General features: G+C 40.3%; 1 protein-coding gene across 1 annotated transcript; it reads left to right on the top strand.

Annotated features, from left to right (window-relative positions):
- Positions 1-9,182: 9,182 nt before the first annotated feature.
- On the top strand, positions 9,183-16,243 carry LOC311135237 (uncharacterized protein). Its single transcript, XM_084169176.1, has 2 exons — positions 9,183-9,445; positions 14,960-16,243. Exons 1-2 carry the CDS (start codon positions 9,250-9,252, stop codon positions 15,913-15,915), a joined length of 1,152 nt encoding a protein of 383 aa, XP_084025302.1. The 5' UTR covers positions 9,183-9,249; the 3' UTR covers positions 15,916-16,243.
- The last annotated feature ends 783 nt before the right edge of the window (positions 16,244-17,026 follow it).

Raw genomic sequence — 17,026 nt, 5'->3', positions numbered from 1 at the left:
AAAAGTAATATTAATCCAAAAATAACTATTGACCATGCCAAAAGAGTTGAAAAGGAAAGTTTTGAGTGAGGAAAAGAAGGGTTCAATTCTGGCTTTACTGGCAGAGGGATACAGTGAGCGTCAGGTTAATTCCATCCTTAAAATTTCAAAGACGGCGGTTCATAAGAACAAGGTCAAGCAGCAGACATTGGGGACAACAAAGCTACAGACCGGCAGAGGGCGAAAACGACTCTCTACTGACCAGGATGACCGCCAACTCATTCGAATGTCACTCAACAACCGTAGGATGACATCAAGTGACCTACAAAAAGAATGGCAATCGGCAGCTGGGGTGAAGTGCACGGCGAGGACGGTTCGAAACAGGCTCCTAGGGGCAGGGCTGAAGTCGTGCAAAGCTAGAAAAAAGCCCTTCATCAATGAGAAGCAAAGAAGAGCCAGGCTGAGGTTTGCAAAATACCATTGGACCGTAGAGGACTGGAGTAAGGTCATCTTCTCTGATGAGTCCAATTTTCAGCTTTGCCCAACACCTGGTCGTCTAATGGTTAGACGGAGACCTGGAGAGGCCTACAAGCCACAGTGTCTCGCACCCACTGTAAAATTTGGAGGAGGATCGTGATGATCTGGGGATGCTTCAGCAAGGCTGGAATCGGGCAGATTTGTCTTTGGGAAGGACGCATGAATCAAGCCACGTACAGTGGGGAAAAAAACTATTTAGTCAGCCACCAATTGTGCAAGTTCTTCCACTTAAAAAGATGAGAGAGGCCTGTAATTTTCATCATAGGTACACGTCAACTATGACAGACAAATTGAGGGGAAAAAATCCAGAAAATCACATTGTAGGATTTTTAATGAATTTATTTGCAAATTATGGTGGAAAATAAGTATTTGGTCACCTACAAACAAGCAAGATTTCTGGCTCTCACAGACCTGTAACTTCTTCTTTAAGAGGCTCCTCTGTCCTCCACTCGTTACCTGTATTAATGGCACCTGTTTGAACTTGTTATTAGTATAAAAGACACCTGTCCACAACCTCAAACAGTCACACTCCAAACTCCACTATGACCAAGACCAAAGAGCTGTCAAAGGACACCAGAAACAAAATTGTAGACCTGCACCAGGCTGGGAAGACTGAATCTGCAATAGGTAAGCAGCTTGGTTTGAAGAAATCAACTGTGGGAGCAATTATTAGGAAATGGAAGACATACAAGACCACTGATAATCTCCCTTGATCTGGGGCTCCACGCAAGATCTCACCCCGTGGGGTCAAAATGATCACAAGAACGGTGAGCAAAAATCCCAGAACCACACGGGGGGACCTAGTGAATGACCTGCAGAGAGCTGGGACCAAAGTAACAAAGCCTACCATCAGTAACACACTACGCCGCCAGGGACTCAAATCCTGCAGTGCCAGACGTGTCCCCCTGCTTAAGCCAGTACATGTCCAGGCCCGTCTGAAGTTTGCTAGAGTGCATTTGGATGATCCAGAAGAGGATTGGGAGAATGTCATATGGTCAGATGAAACCAAAATAGAACTTTTTGGTAAAAACTTAACTCGTCGTGTTTGGAGGACAAAGAATGCTGAGTTGCATCCAAAGAACACCATACCTACTGTGAAGCATGGGGGTGGAAACATCATGCTTTGGGGCTGTTTTTCTGCAAAGGGACCAGGACGACTGATCCGTGTAAAGGAAAGAATGAATGGGGCCATGTATTGTGAGATTTTGAGTGAAAACCTCCTTCCATCAGCAAGGGCATTGAAGATGAAACGTGGCTGGGTCTTTCAGCATGACAATGATCCCAAACACACCGCCCGGGCAACGAAGGAGTGGCTTCGTAAGAAGCATTTCAAGGTCCTGGAGTGGCCTAGCCAGTCTCCAGATCTCAACCCCATAGAAAATCTTTGGAGGGAGTTGAAAGTCCATGTTGCCCAGCGACAGCCCCAAAACATCACTGCTCTAGAGGAGATCTGCGTGGAGGAATGGGCCAAAATACCAGCAACAGTGTGTGAAAACCTTGTGAAGACTTACAGAAAACGTTTGACCTGTGTCATTGCCAACAAAGGGTATATAACAAAGTATTGAGAAACTTTTGTTATTGACCAAATACTTATTTTCCACCATAATTTGCAAATAAATTCATTAAAAATCCTACAATGTGATTTTCTGGATTTTTTTTTCTCATTTTGTCTGTCATAATTGATGTGTACCTATGATGAAAATTACAGGCCTCTCTCATCTTTTTAAGTGGGAGAACTTGCACAATTGGTGGCTGACTAAATACTTTTTTTCCCCACTGTACAAGGTTGTCCTGGAAGAAAACTTGCTTCCATTTGCTCTGACATTGTTCCCCAACTCTGAGGATTGGTTTTTCCAGCAGGACAATGCGCCATGCCACACAGCCAGGTCAATCAAGGTGTGGATGGAGGACCAGCAGATCAAGACCCTGTCATGGCCAGCCCAATCTCCAGACCTGAACCACATTGAAAACTTCTGGAATGTGATCAAGAGGAAGATGGATGGTCATAAGCCATCAAACAAAGCCGAGCTGCTTGATTTTTTGCGCCAGGAGTGGCATAAAGTCACCCAACATCAATGTGAAAGACTGGTGGAGAGCATCCCAAGACGCATGAAAGCTGTGATTGAAAATCAGGGTTATCCCACCAAATATTGATTTCTGAACTCTTCCTAAGTTAAAACATTACTATTGTGTTGTTTAAAAATGAACATGAAGTTATTTTTTTTGCATTATTCGAGGTCTGACAACACAGCATCTTTTTTGTTATTTTGACCAGTTGTCATTTTCTGAAAATAAATGCTCTAAATGACAATATTTTTATTTGGAATTTGGGAGAAATGTTGTCAGTAGTTTATCAAAACAATTAAAAAAAAAAAAAATACCCAAACACATACCTATAAATAGTAAATTCAGAGAAACTGATAATTTTGCAGTGGTCTCTTAATTTTTTCCGCAGCTGTATATATATTTTTTTTCAGATCTGGGCTTAATCTATCCTATCCATCCATCCTAACCTTATCCATCCTATCTACCATATCTATCCATCCATCCTATCCTTATCTATCATATCATATCCATCCTAGCCTTATCTATCCTATCTACCATATCTATCCATCCATCCTATCCTTATCTATCATATCATATCCATCCTAACCTTATCTATCCTATCTACCATATCTATCCATCCATCCTATCCTTATCTATCATATCATATCCATCCTAACCTTATCTATCCTATCTACCATATCTATCCATCCATCCTATCCTTATCTATCATATCATATCCATCCTAACCTTATCTATCCTATCTACCATATCTATCCATCCATCCTATCCTTATCTATCATATCATATCCATCCTAACCTTATCTATCCTATCTACCATATCTATCCATCCATCCTATCCTTATCTATCATATCATATCCATCCTAACCTTATCTATCCTATCTACCATATCTATCCATCCATCCTATCCTTATCTATCATATCATATCCATCCTAACCTTATCTATCCTATCTACCATATCTATCCATCCATCCTATCCTTATCTATCATATCATATCCATCCTAACCTTATCTATCCTATCTACCATATCTATCCATCCATCCTATCCTTATCTATCATATCATATCCATCCTAACCTTATCTATCCTATCTACCATATCTATCCATCCATCCTATCCTTATCTATCATATCATATCCATCCTAACCTTATCTATCCTATCTACCATATCTATCCATCTATCTTATCATTGTATTATTCTATCCATCAGGGCTTTCACTGGTGCCCTTCCTCTCATTTTATTTTTCTATAGAACAGCATCATGTCTATTTTTATTGTGAAGTAAGTTTGTTTCTCTCTATTTTTTTATTAATTTTTTTCAGATCTGGGCTTAAGGAAAACGACACAGAAGAGGAAAACTGACCAACTGAATTCAGTGGTAGATAGATCGAGACAGTGGTAACTAAGAGACAGACATGTTTCACTCTGCTTGAGTACAATCATAGACATCATAGGTTCAGATTCAGTTGAACACATACAGTAGGCCAGTGGTAAAGGGCAGGCATTGTAAATATTCAGTCTTACTGTAGTGTGTATCAGGGTACGTTTGGACCGTGGTCTTTGACAAGTTAACAGTCATCGTCAAACCGCAAAGACACACTTTTATTACAAGCTTTAATAACGTTTAACATTAAGTATTTTAGATCACACAAGGTCAATATATCTTAAGGAAATTCATATCACACACAAAATAATGATATAGCTACTCTAGCCTAAAGTAGATGGTCTAAAGTGGACTAGTCTAAAGTGGACTAGTCTAAAGTAGATGGTCTAAAGTGGACTAGTCTAAAGTGGACTAGTCTAAAGTGGACTAGTCTAAAGTAGATGGTCTAAAGTGGACTAGTCTAAAGTAGATGGTTTAAAGTGGACTAGTCTAAAGTGGACTAGTCTAAAGTGGACTGGTCTAAAGTGGACTAGTCTAAAGTAGATGGTCTAAAGTGGACTAGTCTAAAGTGGACTAGTCTACAGTGGACTGGTCTAAAGTGGACTAGTCTAAAGTAGATGGTCTAAAGTGGACTAGTCTAAAGTGGACTAGTCTAAAGTGGACTAGTCTAAAGTGGACTAGTCTAAAGTAGATGGTCTAAAGTGGACTAGTCTAAAGTAGATGGTCTAAAGTGGACTAGTCTAAAGTGGACTAGTCTAAAGTGGACTAGTCTAAAGTGGACTAGTCTAAAGTGGACTAGTCTAAAGTAGATGGTCTAAAGTGGACTAGTCTAAAGTAGATGGTTTAAAGTGGACTAGTCTAAAGTGGACTAGTCTAAAGTAGATGGTCTAAAGTGGACTAGTCTAAAGTAAATGGTCTAAAATGGACTAGTCTAAAGTAGATGGTCTAAAGTGGACTAGTCTAAAGTAGATGGTCTAAAGTGGACTAGTCTAAAGTAGATGGTCTAAAGTGGACTAGTCTAAAGTAGATGGTCTAAAGTGGACTAGTCTAAAGTGGACTAGTCTAGAGTAGATGGTCTAAAGTGGACTAGTCTAAAGTAGATGGTTTAAAGTGGACTAGTCTAAAGTGGACTAGTCTAAAGTAGATGGTCTAAAGTGGACTAGTCTAAAGTAGATGGTCTAAAGTGGACTAGTCTAAAGTAGATGGTCTAAAGTGGACTAGTCTAAAGTAGATGGTCTAAAGTGGACTAGTCTAAAGTGGACTAGTCTAAAGTAGATGGTCTAAAGTGGACTAGTCTAAAGTGGACTAGTCTAAAGTAGATGGTCTAAAGTGGACTAGTCTAAAGTAGATGGTCTAAAGTGGACTAGTCTAAAGTGGACTAGTCTAAAGTAGATGGTCTAAAGTGGACTAGTCTAAAGTGGACTAGTCTAAAGTAGATGGTCTAAAGTGGACTAGTCTAAAGTAGATGGTTTAAAGTGGACTAGTCTAAAGTGGACTAGTCTAAAGTAGATGGTCTAAAGTGGACTAGTCTAAAGTAGATGGTCTAAAGTGGACTAGTCTAAAGTGGACTAGTCTAAAGTAGATGGTCTAAAGTGGACTAGTCTAAAGTAGATGGTCTAAAGTGGACTAGTCTAAAGTAGATGGTCTAAAGTGGACTAGTCTAAAGTAGATGGTCTAAAGTGGACTAGTCTAAAGTAGATGGTCTAAAGTGGACTAGTCTAAAGTAGATGGTCTAAAGTGGACTAGTCTAAAGTAGATGGTCTAAAGTGGACTAGTCTAAAGTGGACTAGTCGAAAGTAGATGGTCTAAAGTGGACTAGTCTAAAGTAGATGGTCTAAAGTGGACTAGTCTAAAGTAGATGGTCTAAAGTGGACTAGTCTAAAGTGGACTAGTCTAAAGTAGATGGTCTAAAGTGGACTAGTCTAAAGTGGACTAGTCTAAAGTAGATGGTCTAAAGTGGACTAGTCTAAAGTAGATGGTTTAAAGTGGACTAGTCTAAAGTGGACTAGTCTAAAGTAGATGGTCTAAAGTGGACTAGTCTAAAGTAGATGGTCTAAAGTGGACTAGTCTAAAGTGGACTAGTCTAAAGTAGATGGTCTAAAATGGACTAGTCTAAAGTAGATGGTTTAAAGTTGACTAGTCTAAAGTAGATGGTCTAAAGTGGACTAGTCTAAAGTGGACTAGTCTAAAGTGGACTAGTCTAAAGTGGACTAGTCTAAAGTGGACTAGTCTAAAGTAGATGGTCTAAAGTCGACTAGTCTAAAGTAGATGGTCTAAAGTGGACTAGTCTAAAGTAGATGGTCTAAAGTGGACTAGTCTAAAGTGGACTAGTCTAAGGTGGACTAGTCTAAAGTGGACTAGTCTAAAGTAGACTAGTCTAAAGTGGATGGTCTAAAGTGGACTAGTCTAAAGTAGATGGTCTAAAGTGGACTAGTCTAAAGTGGACTAGTCTAAAGTGGACTAGTCTAAAGTGGACTAGTCTAAAGTGGACTAGTCTAAAGTAGATGGTCTAAAGTGGACTAGTCTAAAGTGGACTAGTCTAAAGTAGATGGTCTAAAGTGGACTAGTCTAAAGTAGATGGTCTAAAGTGGACTAGTCTAAAGTAGATGGTCTAAAGTGGACTAGTCTAAAGTAGATGGTCTAAAGTGGACTAGTCTAAAGTGGACTAGTCTAAAGTAGATGGTCTAAAGTGGACTAGTCTAAAGTAGATGGTCTAAAGTGGACTAGTCTAAAGTAGATGGTCTAAAGTGGACTAGTCTAAAGTAGATGGTCTAAAGTGGACTAGTCTAAAGTAGATGGTCTAAAGTGGACTAGTCTAAAGTAGATGGTCTAAAGTGGACTAGTCTAAAGTAGATGGTCTAAAGTGGACTAGTCTAAAGTGGACTAGTCTAAAGTAGATGGTCTAAAGTGGACTAGTCTAAAGTGGACTAGTCTAAAGTGGACTAGTCTAAAGTAGATGGTCTAAAGTGGACTAGTCTAAAGTAGATGGTGATGAATAACAATGTTTGAAATTAATCTAGTGGTGAATATACAGAGAGCAAAACAGTTAGAGGGAGAATGTCTTCAATAACCTAATGTATAAGACATAGTATGTTTAGATTTGAGATATGATGAAAAACAGTTCATACATTTGGGAACAAGCCTCAAGACCAATCATCTTGGTTGGTGCCACATTTTCCATTCTAATACTTAACCCTTTAAGTTTCTTTCCATCTGTGGATTTCACATACTGCTTGAGCTGTTCAGATGACAGACACTAGATAATACCTAGCTAACATGAATATACAACCTTTTGTGAACACCTACATATTTAAATTCTTAGACTTATGTATTCCTGTTCATGCAATTGTTCTAATTTGATAATTTATTGTAATTATTATATTGTAGTTTAGTGTATATACAAGTTACATGATACCAGAAACTATTCACCTACACCACACCAAAGGAATAAAATGAATTTGGACAATTTGTTTTGTTTCTTTCTGTTGTTGTTGTTGTTGCCCTATTTGGAATTTCTGTGATTTGAAGTAAATTAAAAAATTAAATGCATAAATATGTTTTGCCTATACAGTATATCAATATGACAATGATGTCCGTGATGATTGGATTTATTTTGTAATATATTTGCATATTTACCAGAGGTGGGATCAAGTCACAAGGTCTGAGTCCCAAGTAGAACGGGTCAAGTCCAAGTTGTAGATTCTAAGAGCAAGTCGAGTCGAGTCACAAGTTTTTTTTTTTAAAGTCAAGTCTTAAGTAAAAAATAATCTATACATGCAATGACTTGTTCAACTACAAATCGAGACCTTGGGACTATAAGGTTTTATCTGACATTTTTTTTTGTCAAAAATGAGTTAGTCACATATAATAGATCTTTAGATGGTTCTTCATATGTCTGTGAAGTTAGATTTTTGAAAAAGTTAATTTTAAGTGGAAAAAAATGAAAAACTAGAAAGTTCTATCAGCATTAACCCATTAGAACTTGGCGCTATAAGGTTCTATCTGCAATCCAATCACAAGCCTGAACAAATACAGACGGACCAATCAGAACACATGTCTTTGCCATCTCCGTCTAAGTATGGTCTAGGCCAGGGTTTCCCAAACTCGGTCCTGGGGCCCCCCCTGGGTGCAAGTTTTGGTTTTTGCCCTAGCACTACACAGTTGGTTACTTGGATCAGCTGTGTAGTGCTAGGGGGGAAAAAAACAAAATGTGCACCCAGGTGGGGCCCCAGGACCGTGTTTGGGAAACCCAGATCTAGGCTAGTCTAGCCAGCAATAACGGAAGGCAAGCAACAACAACAAAAACGTAGCCTAAATAATGTTGTCACATCGTTGTTCAGTGATGACAGTAATTCGTCTGATGATCATAATACATTTAATGTATTTGATGTGTTCTGACTATATATTGGTAAAATAGTGTTATTCTGTCGTGTATGTATTCAAATAGCTACAGTCTTCTTTAAAAGTGTCAGATATAAACTTATGGCTAGATTGACATTTGTGTTTTAGGTGAATTTAAGATGAGGACCTTAAATGGGTTATGAAAGAAGAATTCACTACAGAACAGTTCTGAGATCTGGGATGTGAAAACGTTGATTCTCAATATCTCAGAACCATTCTTTGTGCCGATTGAACCTTATAGTCACACTGTCACGAAATATTTGTCTATTTATTGAGGCTACCAGACAACCCTTTTCATTATTTTGTCTACAACACATTAATAATTAATTGTAACAATAAAGTCCAAATGCAAGCTTCATAAGTACATTCCTTGTGACGTCCCAACTCTGACGTTACCCCACTGAAGTTGAAATGTAAAATGGTTAAGGTAAGGGTTACGGTTAAGAGTTTAGGGACGTCCCAAGTATCCCCTTCCGGACGTTCCTCTAATGCCGCGTTCAGAACAACTGGGAACTCGGAAATCTCCAACTTGCGACTTCAGTGCGTTCATAACCACTGGGAACTCGGAAAGAAACTAGCTCCGAATGGGAAAATTCGATTTGATGGTCATTCAACTCGGAATTCCAACTCGGGCCTCTTTCTAGAGCTCCGCCTTTCCAACATGAAAATCACTTACGTCATGATTTGACCTCGTATTTTTCCGAGTTCCCAGTTATTTTCAATGCTGAATAAATCCAAACCCTCGCGGTATTTCAATGGTAAATATCGTCCGTAGGTGTATACAATCTAGTTGACCGTGATCAAGCAAGCGATTCTTGAGCAAGCATAGCTAGCTAGTTAATAACAATAATTATCCCACCTTCTATCCATTTCCTCTACAACATGTCTAAACTACAGCTGCTTAATGTGTTTCTCAACGAAAAATTAACCGCAGTTCCTTTGGAATTATCCGTGGTTATTAAAAAAACGATAGCAGAGTACCAGGAAGAAATCTCCCGTTTGAAACGGGCGAATGCACGTTTACGAAGACTGCTGGATTTGGTTTTCAAACCGGAGGTAAAGGTGCATAGATTAGCAGGTTTGTGACTAGTCTCGCTAAATTACATACATTTTGCATTGCCTAATTTGAATGCGAAAGGCTTTGTTACACGCATCGCCATATAGGCCTACTGCGAAAATACTTTGGAGACAGTAATTTAAAAGGTGCTACACAGGAATGTTTGATTTTTGTATTGTAATTTCAGAAAATAACCAGGTTTACATCCAAACTTTTAATGCGAGTAAAGTACATGTCAGATAAAAAAATATGTTCGGTGAACTTTGTAAACGTCTATAAAGCAAAATACGCTAGACAAAGTGGGATTTTTTTTTGTGTGGGTAAAATGAATTATGCGACAAATGTCTGTGGAAAAGATGTTATGCTTGGAGTCAGTCACGGGACGACGTGTGGTTCTCCCACTATGACTGGTCGGGAAAGCATGCAGTTTATTAGGCTACAGATGAAATACATTATGATTACTGCATTGTTGGGTTTAGAACTTGCAAAAAAGGCATTTCACTGTACTTGTGCATGTGACATTAATTTGAAATTTGGGTGGTGAAAGTGCAAGGTGGTGAGCTTGACGCTCCTTTCCAATAAATCGAGGTGTGACTTTCCAATATTCTGGTGACATGATCATCAATGCTTGGCTGCCATTTGACAAATTAAAAATAAACTTGCTCTTTTGTCAGTAATCTCATGTAGGCTATATGTGTACTCTAGCCAACAGGCTATCTGCCCACACTGTATCTGCGAGCTGTTGCCTAGACCACAAGTGCCAATACCAGAGTGGGCACACTAGCTATTTAAGTCAACATTTTTTTTGTGAGAAAACCATCAGTAGAGTTAAATGTGATGGAAACCCATTTAACTTGTATTTTTTTATTCGGTACATGGGAAATTAACCGCAAAAGGGTATTTTTTGATGTGTACTACGTCATTACGCACAGCCATTTATCAGCAACCAGAGTATATGAGCGGAGTTGAGCGGTCAAAAATCATGCTCATCACCTCATGGAGCAGTGCTTGCTGCTCAGGCGCTCCACATCCTTTCCAAACGACTCCGCTAAAAACTGCTCCGTGCTCACAGGAAAAAAAACGTCCTCTCCAAATTCGCTCCATTCATTAAAATCACAATTTAACCAACACCCATCTATTTTTGTGACTACCTGGACCTACCATTTTGGTTTTGAAGTATTGAAATGTATGATTTGAATGAAAAGTATTTTAATAAACATGAAAAGGTGAATGTAAGAAGCGCTCATCATTTCAAATAGGCTACATGTCATATTAAACAGCATATAAACACTAAATAGGTCAGGAGTCAGACAAGGAGCCTAAGAAGGAACGAAAATGAATTATTTAGGCTATATTATTTCAAGGCTATAGCCTGCAAAGAAATACATTGTGAAGCATTTGCGAGTGCGACACACTAGACTGGTAGGGACATAAAGCTCTCAGCATTTAAACAACATTTCGTTGTATTTAATCATTATAGTCTATAAATTACACATATAGGCTGTGACTTACTTAGAATTAAATACAAATTAAACGAAAAATGCCTTATTTGGCTTAGAAACACGAGTTTGGCCTGTCTGTGGCTTCAGGTTGATGTGATGATGCCTGGAGAACATATCCTCTCCGCGCTTGCAGAGCTACTGGGGAAGCTAAACACCTTTTGGCCCCTCTTGCAAGGCTGGGCAGAGATTTTATATATATATATATATACACTACCGTTCAAAAGTTTGGGGTCACTTAGAAATGTCATTGTTTTTGAAAGAAAAGCAATTTTTTTTGTCCATTTTAAAATAACAAATTGATCAGAAATACAGTGTAGACATTGTTAATTTTGTAAATGGCTATTGTAGCTGGAAACGGCTGATTTAAAAAATATATGGAATATCTACATGGGCGTACAGAGGCCCATTATCAGCAACCATCAGTCCTGTGTTCCAATGGCACGTTGTGTTTGCTAATCCAAGTTTATCATTTTAAAAGGCTAATTGATCATTAGAAAACCCTTTTGGAATTATGTTAGCACAGCTGAAAACTGTTGTGCTGATTTTAAAGAAGCAATAAAACTGTCCTTCTTGAGACTAGTTGAGTATCTGGAGCATCAGCAATTGTGGGTTCAATTACAGGCTCAAAATGGCCAGAAACAAAGAACTTTCTTCTGAAACTCATCAGTCTATTCTTGTTCTGAGAAATGAAGGCTATTCCATGCGAGAAATTGCCAAGAAACGGAAGATCTCATACAACGCTGTGTACTACTCCCTTCACAGAACAGCGCAAACTGGTTCTAACCAGAATAGAAAGAGGAGTGGGAGGCCCCGGTGCACAACAGAGCAAGAGGACATACATTACTGTGTCTAGTTTGAGAAACAGACGCCTCACAGGTCCTCAACTGGCAGCTTCATTAAATAGTACCCGCAAAACACCAGTCTCAACGTCAGTGAAGAGGCGACTCTGGGATGCTGACCTTCTAGGCAGAGTTGCAAAGAAAAAAACGTATCTCAGACTGGCCAATAAAAATAAAAGATTAAGATGGGCAGTTTGAGATATACAGTGGGGAGTATTTGATACACTGCCGATTTTGCAGGTTTTCCTACTTACAAAGCATGTAGAGGTCTGTAATTTTTATCATAGGTACACTTCAACTGTGAGAGATGGAATCTAAAACAAAAATCCAGAAAATCACATTGTATGATTTTTAAGTAATTCATTTGCATTTTATTGCATGACATAAGTATTTGATACATCAGAAAAGCAGAACTTAATATTTGGTACAGAAACCTTTGTTTGCAATTACAGAGATCATACGTTTCCTGTAGGTCTTGACCAGGTTTGCACACACTGCAGCATGGATTTTGACCCACTCCTCCAAACAGACCTTCTCCAGATCCTTCAGGTTTCGGGGCTGTCGCTGGGCAATACAGACTTTCAGCTCCCTCCAAAGATTTTCTATTGTGTTCAGGTCTGGAGACTGGCTAGGCCACTCCAGGACCTTGAGATGCTTCTTACGGAGCCACTCCTTAGTTGCCCTGGCTGTGTGTTTCGGGTCGTTGTCATGCTGGAAGACCCAGCCACGAGCCATCTTCAATGCTCTTACTGAGGGAAAGAGGTTGTTGGCCAAGATCTCGCGATACATGGCCCCATCCATCCTCCCCTCAATACGGTGCAGTCGTCCTGTCCCCTTTGCAGAAAAGCATCCCCAAAGAATGATGTTTCCACCTCCCATGCTTCACGGTTGGGATGGTGTTCTTGGGGTTGTACTCATCCTTCTTCTTCCTCCAAACACGGCGAGTGGAGTTTAGACCAAAAAGCTATATTTTTGTCTCATCAGACCACATTACCTTCTCCCATTCCTCCTCTGGATCATCCAGATGGTCATTGGCAAACTTCAGACGGGCCTGGACATGCGCTGGCTTAAGCAGGGGGACCTTGCGTGCGCTGCAGGATTTTAATCCATGACGGTGTAGTGTGTTACTAATGGTTTTCTTTGAGACTGTGGTCCCAGCTCTCTTCAGGTCATTGACCAGGTCCTGCCGTGTAGTTCTAGGCTGATCCCTCACCTTCCTCATGATCGTTGATGCCCCACGAGGTGAGATCTTGCATGGAGCCCCAGACCGAGGGTGATTGACCGTCATCTTGAACTTCTTCCATTTTCTAATAATTGCGCCAACAGTTGTTGCCTTCTCACCAAGCTGCTTGCCTATTGTCCTGTAGCCCATCCCAGCCTTGTGCAGGTCTACAATTTTATCCCTGATGTCCTAACACAGCTCTCTGGTCTTGGCCATTGTGGAGAGGTTGGAGTCTGTTTGATTGAGTGTGTGGACAGGTGTCTTTTATACAGGTAACGAGTTCAAATAGGTGCAGTTAATACAGGTAATGAGTGGAGAACAGGAGGGCTTCTTAAAGAAAAAACAGGTATGTGAGAGCTGGAATTCTTACTGGTTGGTAGGTGATCAAATACTTATGTCATGCAATAAAATGCAAATTGAAGCGGGTGAGAAGACAGACTCTCCAGCCTTTGGGAATCTCGCTACAGTCAAATTGGGCAAGCTCTGCTCCGCTCACATACTCTGTCTGCAACAAGTCAATTTGATGGAAATATCTGTGGTGGGAAAATGCGCATATTGTTTTTATACGGATTTGATAATATTCACATGAAAATCTGTCACCTATTGAATGGAAACCTAGCTTTTGTTGATATGATAATATATCTGGCGCTAATAGTGGAATGATCGTGTTTCACAGTATTACTTACCTGCAAGTGGTGTGGTTGGCTGTGGGACCTCTGTGATATTCGCCTATTGATTTCTCCCGCCGGAGTGGCATCTATTGTCAAACTGGGAAAGCTGTTCTGAATTTGTCTAGTGGAAAAGCTCATTTCCTGGTTGCTAAAATTCTACACTGTTCGCTCAGTTTCAGTTTATGTGAGAAAACAACTGAATAGTGTAGAATCATTGTACCATGTAAATCGCTGTGAAATATATTTTCAATAACTGCAAATATCGTTTTTACAGCTGTTTGAAGCTGGTGGGCCAAAACCGAAAGTAACTTTAGTTTTGTTCCACTAGCTTCAAAACCGCTATTAAAAACTAAATATATTTTTGTAGTGATTTAGATGGTACAATGATTCCCTACACTATCCAGTGCTTGTTTTCTCACCATAAACTGAAATTGAGCGAACATTGTAGAATTTTAGTAACCAGGAAATGACAGAGCGATATCCACTAGATAACACAGCCACAAAGTCAGAACAGCAGATATATTATGGACATTTTATAAAATTACAATGTAAAAATTCAAACAAAAAATCCTATGTGTAGCACCTTTTTTTTTATTTAGCTCATATGAAGGGTTTTCTAGAAGGGATACAGCTTTTGTCAAAATGTACTTTTCGTAGCTGGGTAGGAGAATTTACATTTACATTTTAGTCATTTAGCAGACGCTCTTATCCAGAGCGACTTACAGTTAGTGAGTGCATACATTATATATTTTTTTTTTCATACTGGCCCCCCGTGGGAAACGAACCCACAACCCTGGCGTTGCAAACGCCGTGCTCTACCAACATCCCTGCCGGCCATTCCCTCCCCTATTCTGGACGACGCTGGGCCAATTGTGCGCCGCCCCATGGGTCTCCCGGTCGCGGCCGGCTACGACAGAGCCTGGATTCGAACCAGGATCTCTAGTGGCACAGCTAGCACTGCGATGCACAGTGCCTTAGACCACTGCGCCACTCGGGAGACCACATTTACGCAGTAGGTTAGGAGAATTAACGTAGCAGGTTAGGTTTAGCTAAAATGCTACATTTTCAACGTTTGATATCAATTCTGACAAAAGCTATACAATCTAGAAATGACCCATATATGGTAGCTAAGCAATGTGTATACATGGTAATTTATCTAGCTAGTAGCTACAGACTGAACATCCACTAGTGGTCACTATTTACCAGATTTTTTGACAAATCATCGCCTTATTTAGTATTTAGTTAAGTAGTAGCCCTATTTCTGGTCTCTTGTCAATTTCAGCCTTTCTCCTTCCCTCCAGACCTCCAGCAGCTGACTATAACTGAAGAGAGGGTTAACCATGAGGAGCAGCACTGTGAGCAGGAATGGAGCCCCGGTCTGGGCCCTGGGCCGGTGGAGTCTGATGCCGAAGAGTTTATATGGGACTCTTTCAACATCATGTCTGAATCCGATGGCGAGAACCAAACAGAATCTGATGGAGAGAGCTACATTGAGTCTGAATCAACCAGTGACTATCAGCCCCCCTCTGAAGTCAATCCGGGGAGTGACGACAATGAAATTGATCAAGGAAAAGCAGATGGAGTGGGGAATAGAATAAGGCCTCTCAAATCAAAGAGAGGAAGAGGACGGCCAAGGAAACATGCCAGTGAGTTGCCTGAGCTGATATGTGAAGTCTGCGGAAAACGCTTGGCGACAGCACATGGTTTGAGAAGGCATCGGCAACTCCGGCACAGTGAAGAGAGGCCGTACACGTGCGACACATGTGGACAATCTTTTGCCATGAACTTCTACCTGAGGAAGCACATGAAGATTCACATGGGGGAGAGGCAGCAGTGCTGCACCGACTGTGGCAAACGTTTCTTTCACAAAGAAAGCCTAAAGATGCATATGCTTCATATTCATACAGGGCTGGTTTTTACATGTGACGTTTGTGGGAAAAGTTTGTCGTCAAAAGCAAGTCTGAAACTGCATATGAGGACTCACACAAAGGAGAAACCACATCGCTGCAACGAATGTGACCGATGCTTCAGCATTAAGGATAGCCTGACAAAGCATATGAGGACTCACACAAAGGAGAAACCACATCGCTGCAACGAATGTGACCGATGCTTCAGTGTGAAGGGAAACCTGACAGTGCATATGAGAACTCACACTGGGGAGGGAGTTCAATGTCATTTGTGTGGAACTCACTTGAAGTTAGCATCAAGTCTGAAAAGACATCTGCGAACTCACAGAAGGAATATTCACAGTTGCTGAGAACATGTAAGAATGCCTTTTTATGCAGGGGTTAAATTGGGCCGGGTACCGCCTGGTCCGAGACCCGGCACCTACGATCCAAATGAGAGCCAGGCGGAGCTGAGCCCCGATACCTTTGGTTATGTAAATTCTGCCTACAATATCCACACACAAAGAAGTGTCATCCACATTTAATCTTCCTCAGCCAACAACACAATTATTAAGTAACCAACAGGAAAAATTAGAAAGCCCCATAGTAGAATAGTTCACCTATTCAGTTGGTCAGCTTGTCACATTCTATGCTGTCTTTGCTTACACCACATCAAAGTAATAAAATGAATTGACTATCGATTTATTTTCTTTTTCTGTATTGCGGTTGTTGTGGTTGTCCTAGTTGGGATTGTATAAAATGCATCAATAGTGTCCATCATTACTGGATTTATTTTGAAATAAAATACACATTTACTGAGGTAAGGCTGTTGACACTTTTGATTCCAATAAAGTTTTGTAGAAAAAAAACAGGAAGTTACATCACCAACCGGAACATGCTGAATCAGAACAGAGATCAGTGCTATCTGGGATCCTTGGGACGTCCTTCCCTACCCTAACCTTCACCACAGATGGAACAATAAGCCAGATATTTCACTGGATGTATAAATGTGAAGAATCCGGTTGGCGTTTCACTTCACTACTAATATGATGATAAGAGGAAGCCAAGTGACCGGCAGTGGGAGGAGATAGATTTTGGCCTACATTATGCTAATTTTCTCATCGATTAAACATTTGATCCCCATACAGTTGACTGTTTTCAAAACTAAAATCTGTAACAAACAGAGTGGGCTGCGTTTTGTAGACTTAACCCTTTGCCAGTCGTAAAAAAAAAAAAAATGCGTTGTTTAGGAGTGCAAGGGCGAATTGAGTGACTGCAAACGCGCACTTCACAGAGTAGGCGGTCCCTAACGGAAATATGCTAATAAAAAAACACTAGCTCGTGCTTGGCTCTGCCCACCTCCTTGCTCATTCTGCCCACTGAATCATTTGCGGCCATTGGAAATGGCAGGCTCTGGTCTATCTTGGGTTAGATATAAAAACCACTGCCTTAACTCTTACCAAAGACAGTACAGTATGAAGA

This window comes from Coregonus lavaretus, assembly GCF_964263955.1.
Source record: "Coregonus lavaretus genome assembly, chromosome: 9".
NCBI classification, from domain to species: Eukaryota; Metazoa; Chordata; class Actinopteri; order Salmoniformes; family Salmonidae; genus Coregonus; species Coregonus lavaretus.
Note: the sequence above shows the minus strand (reverse complement) of the source record. Positions and strands in the feature narration are given on the sequence as shown.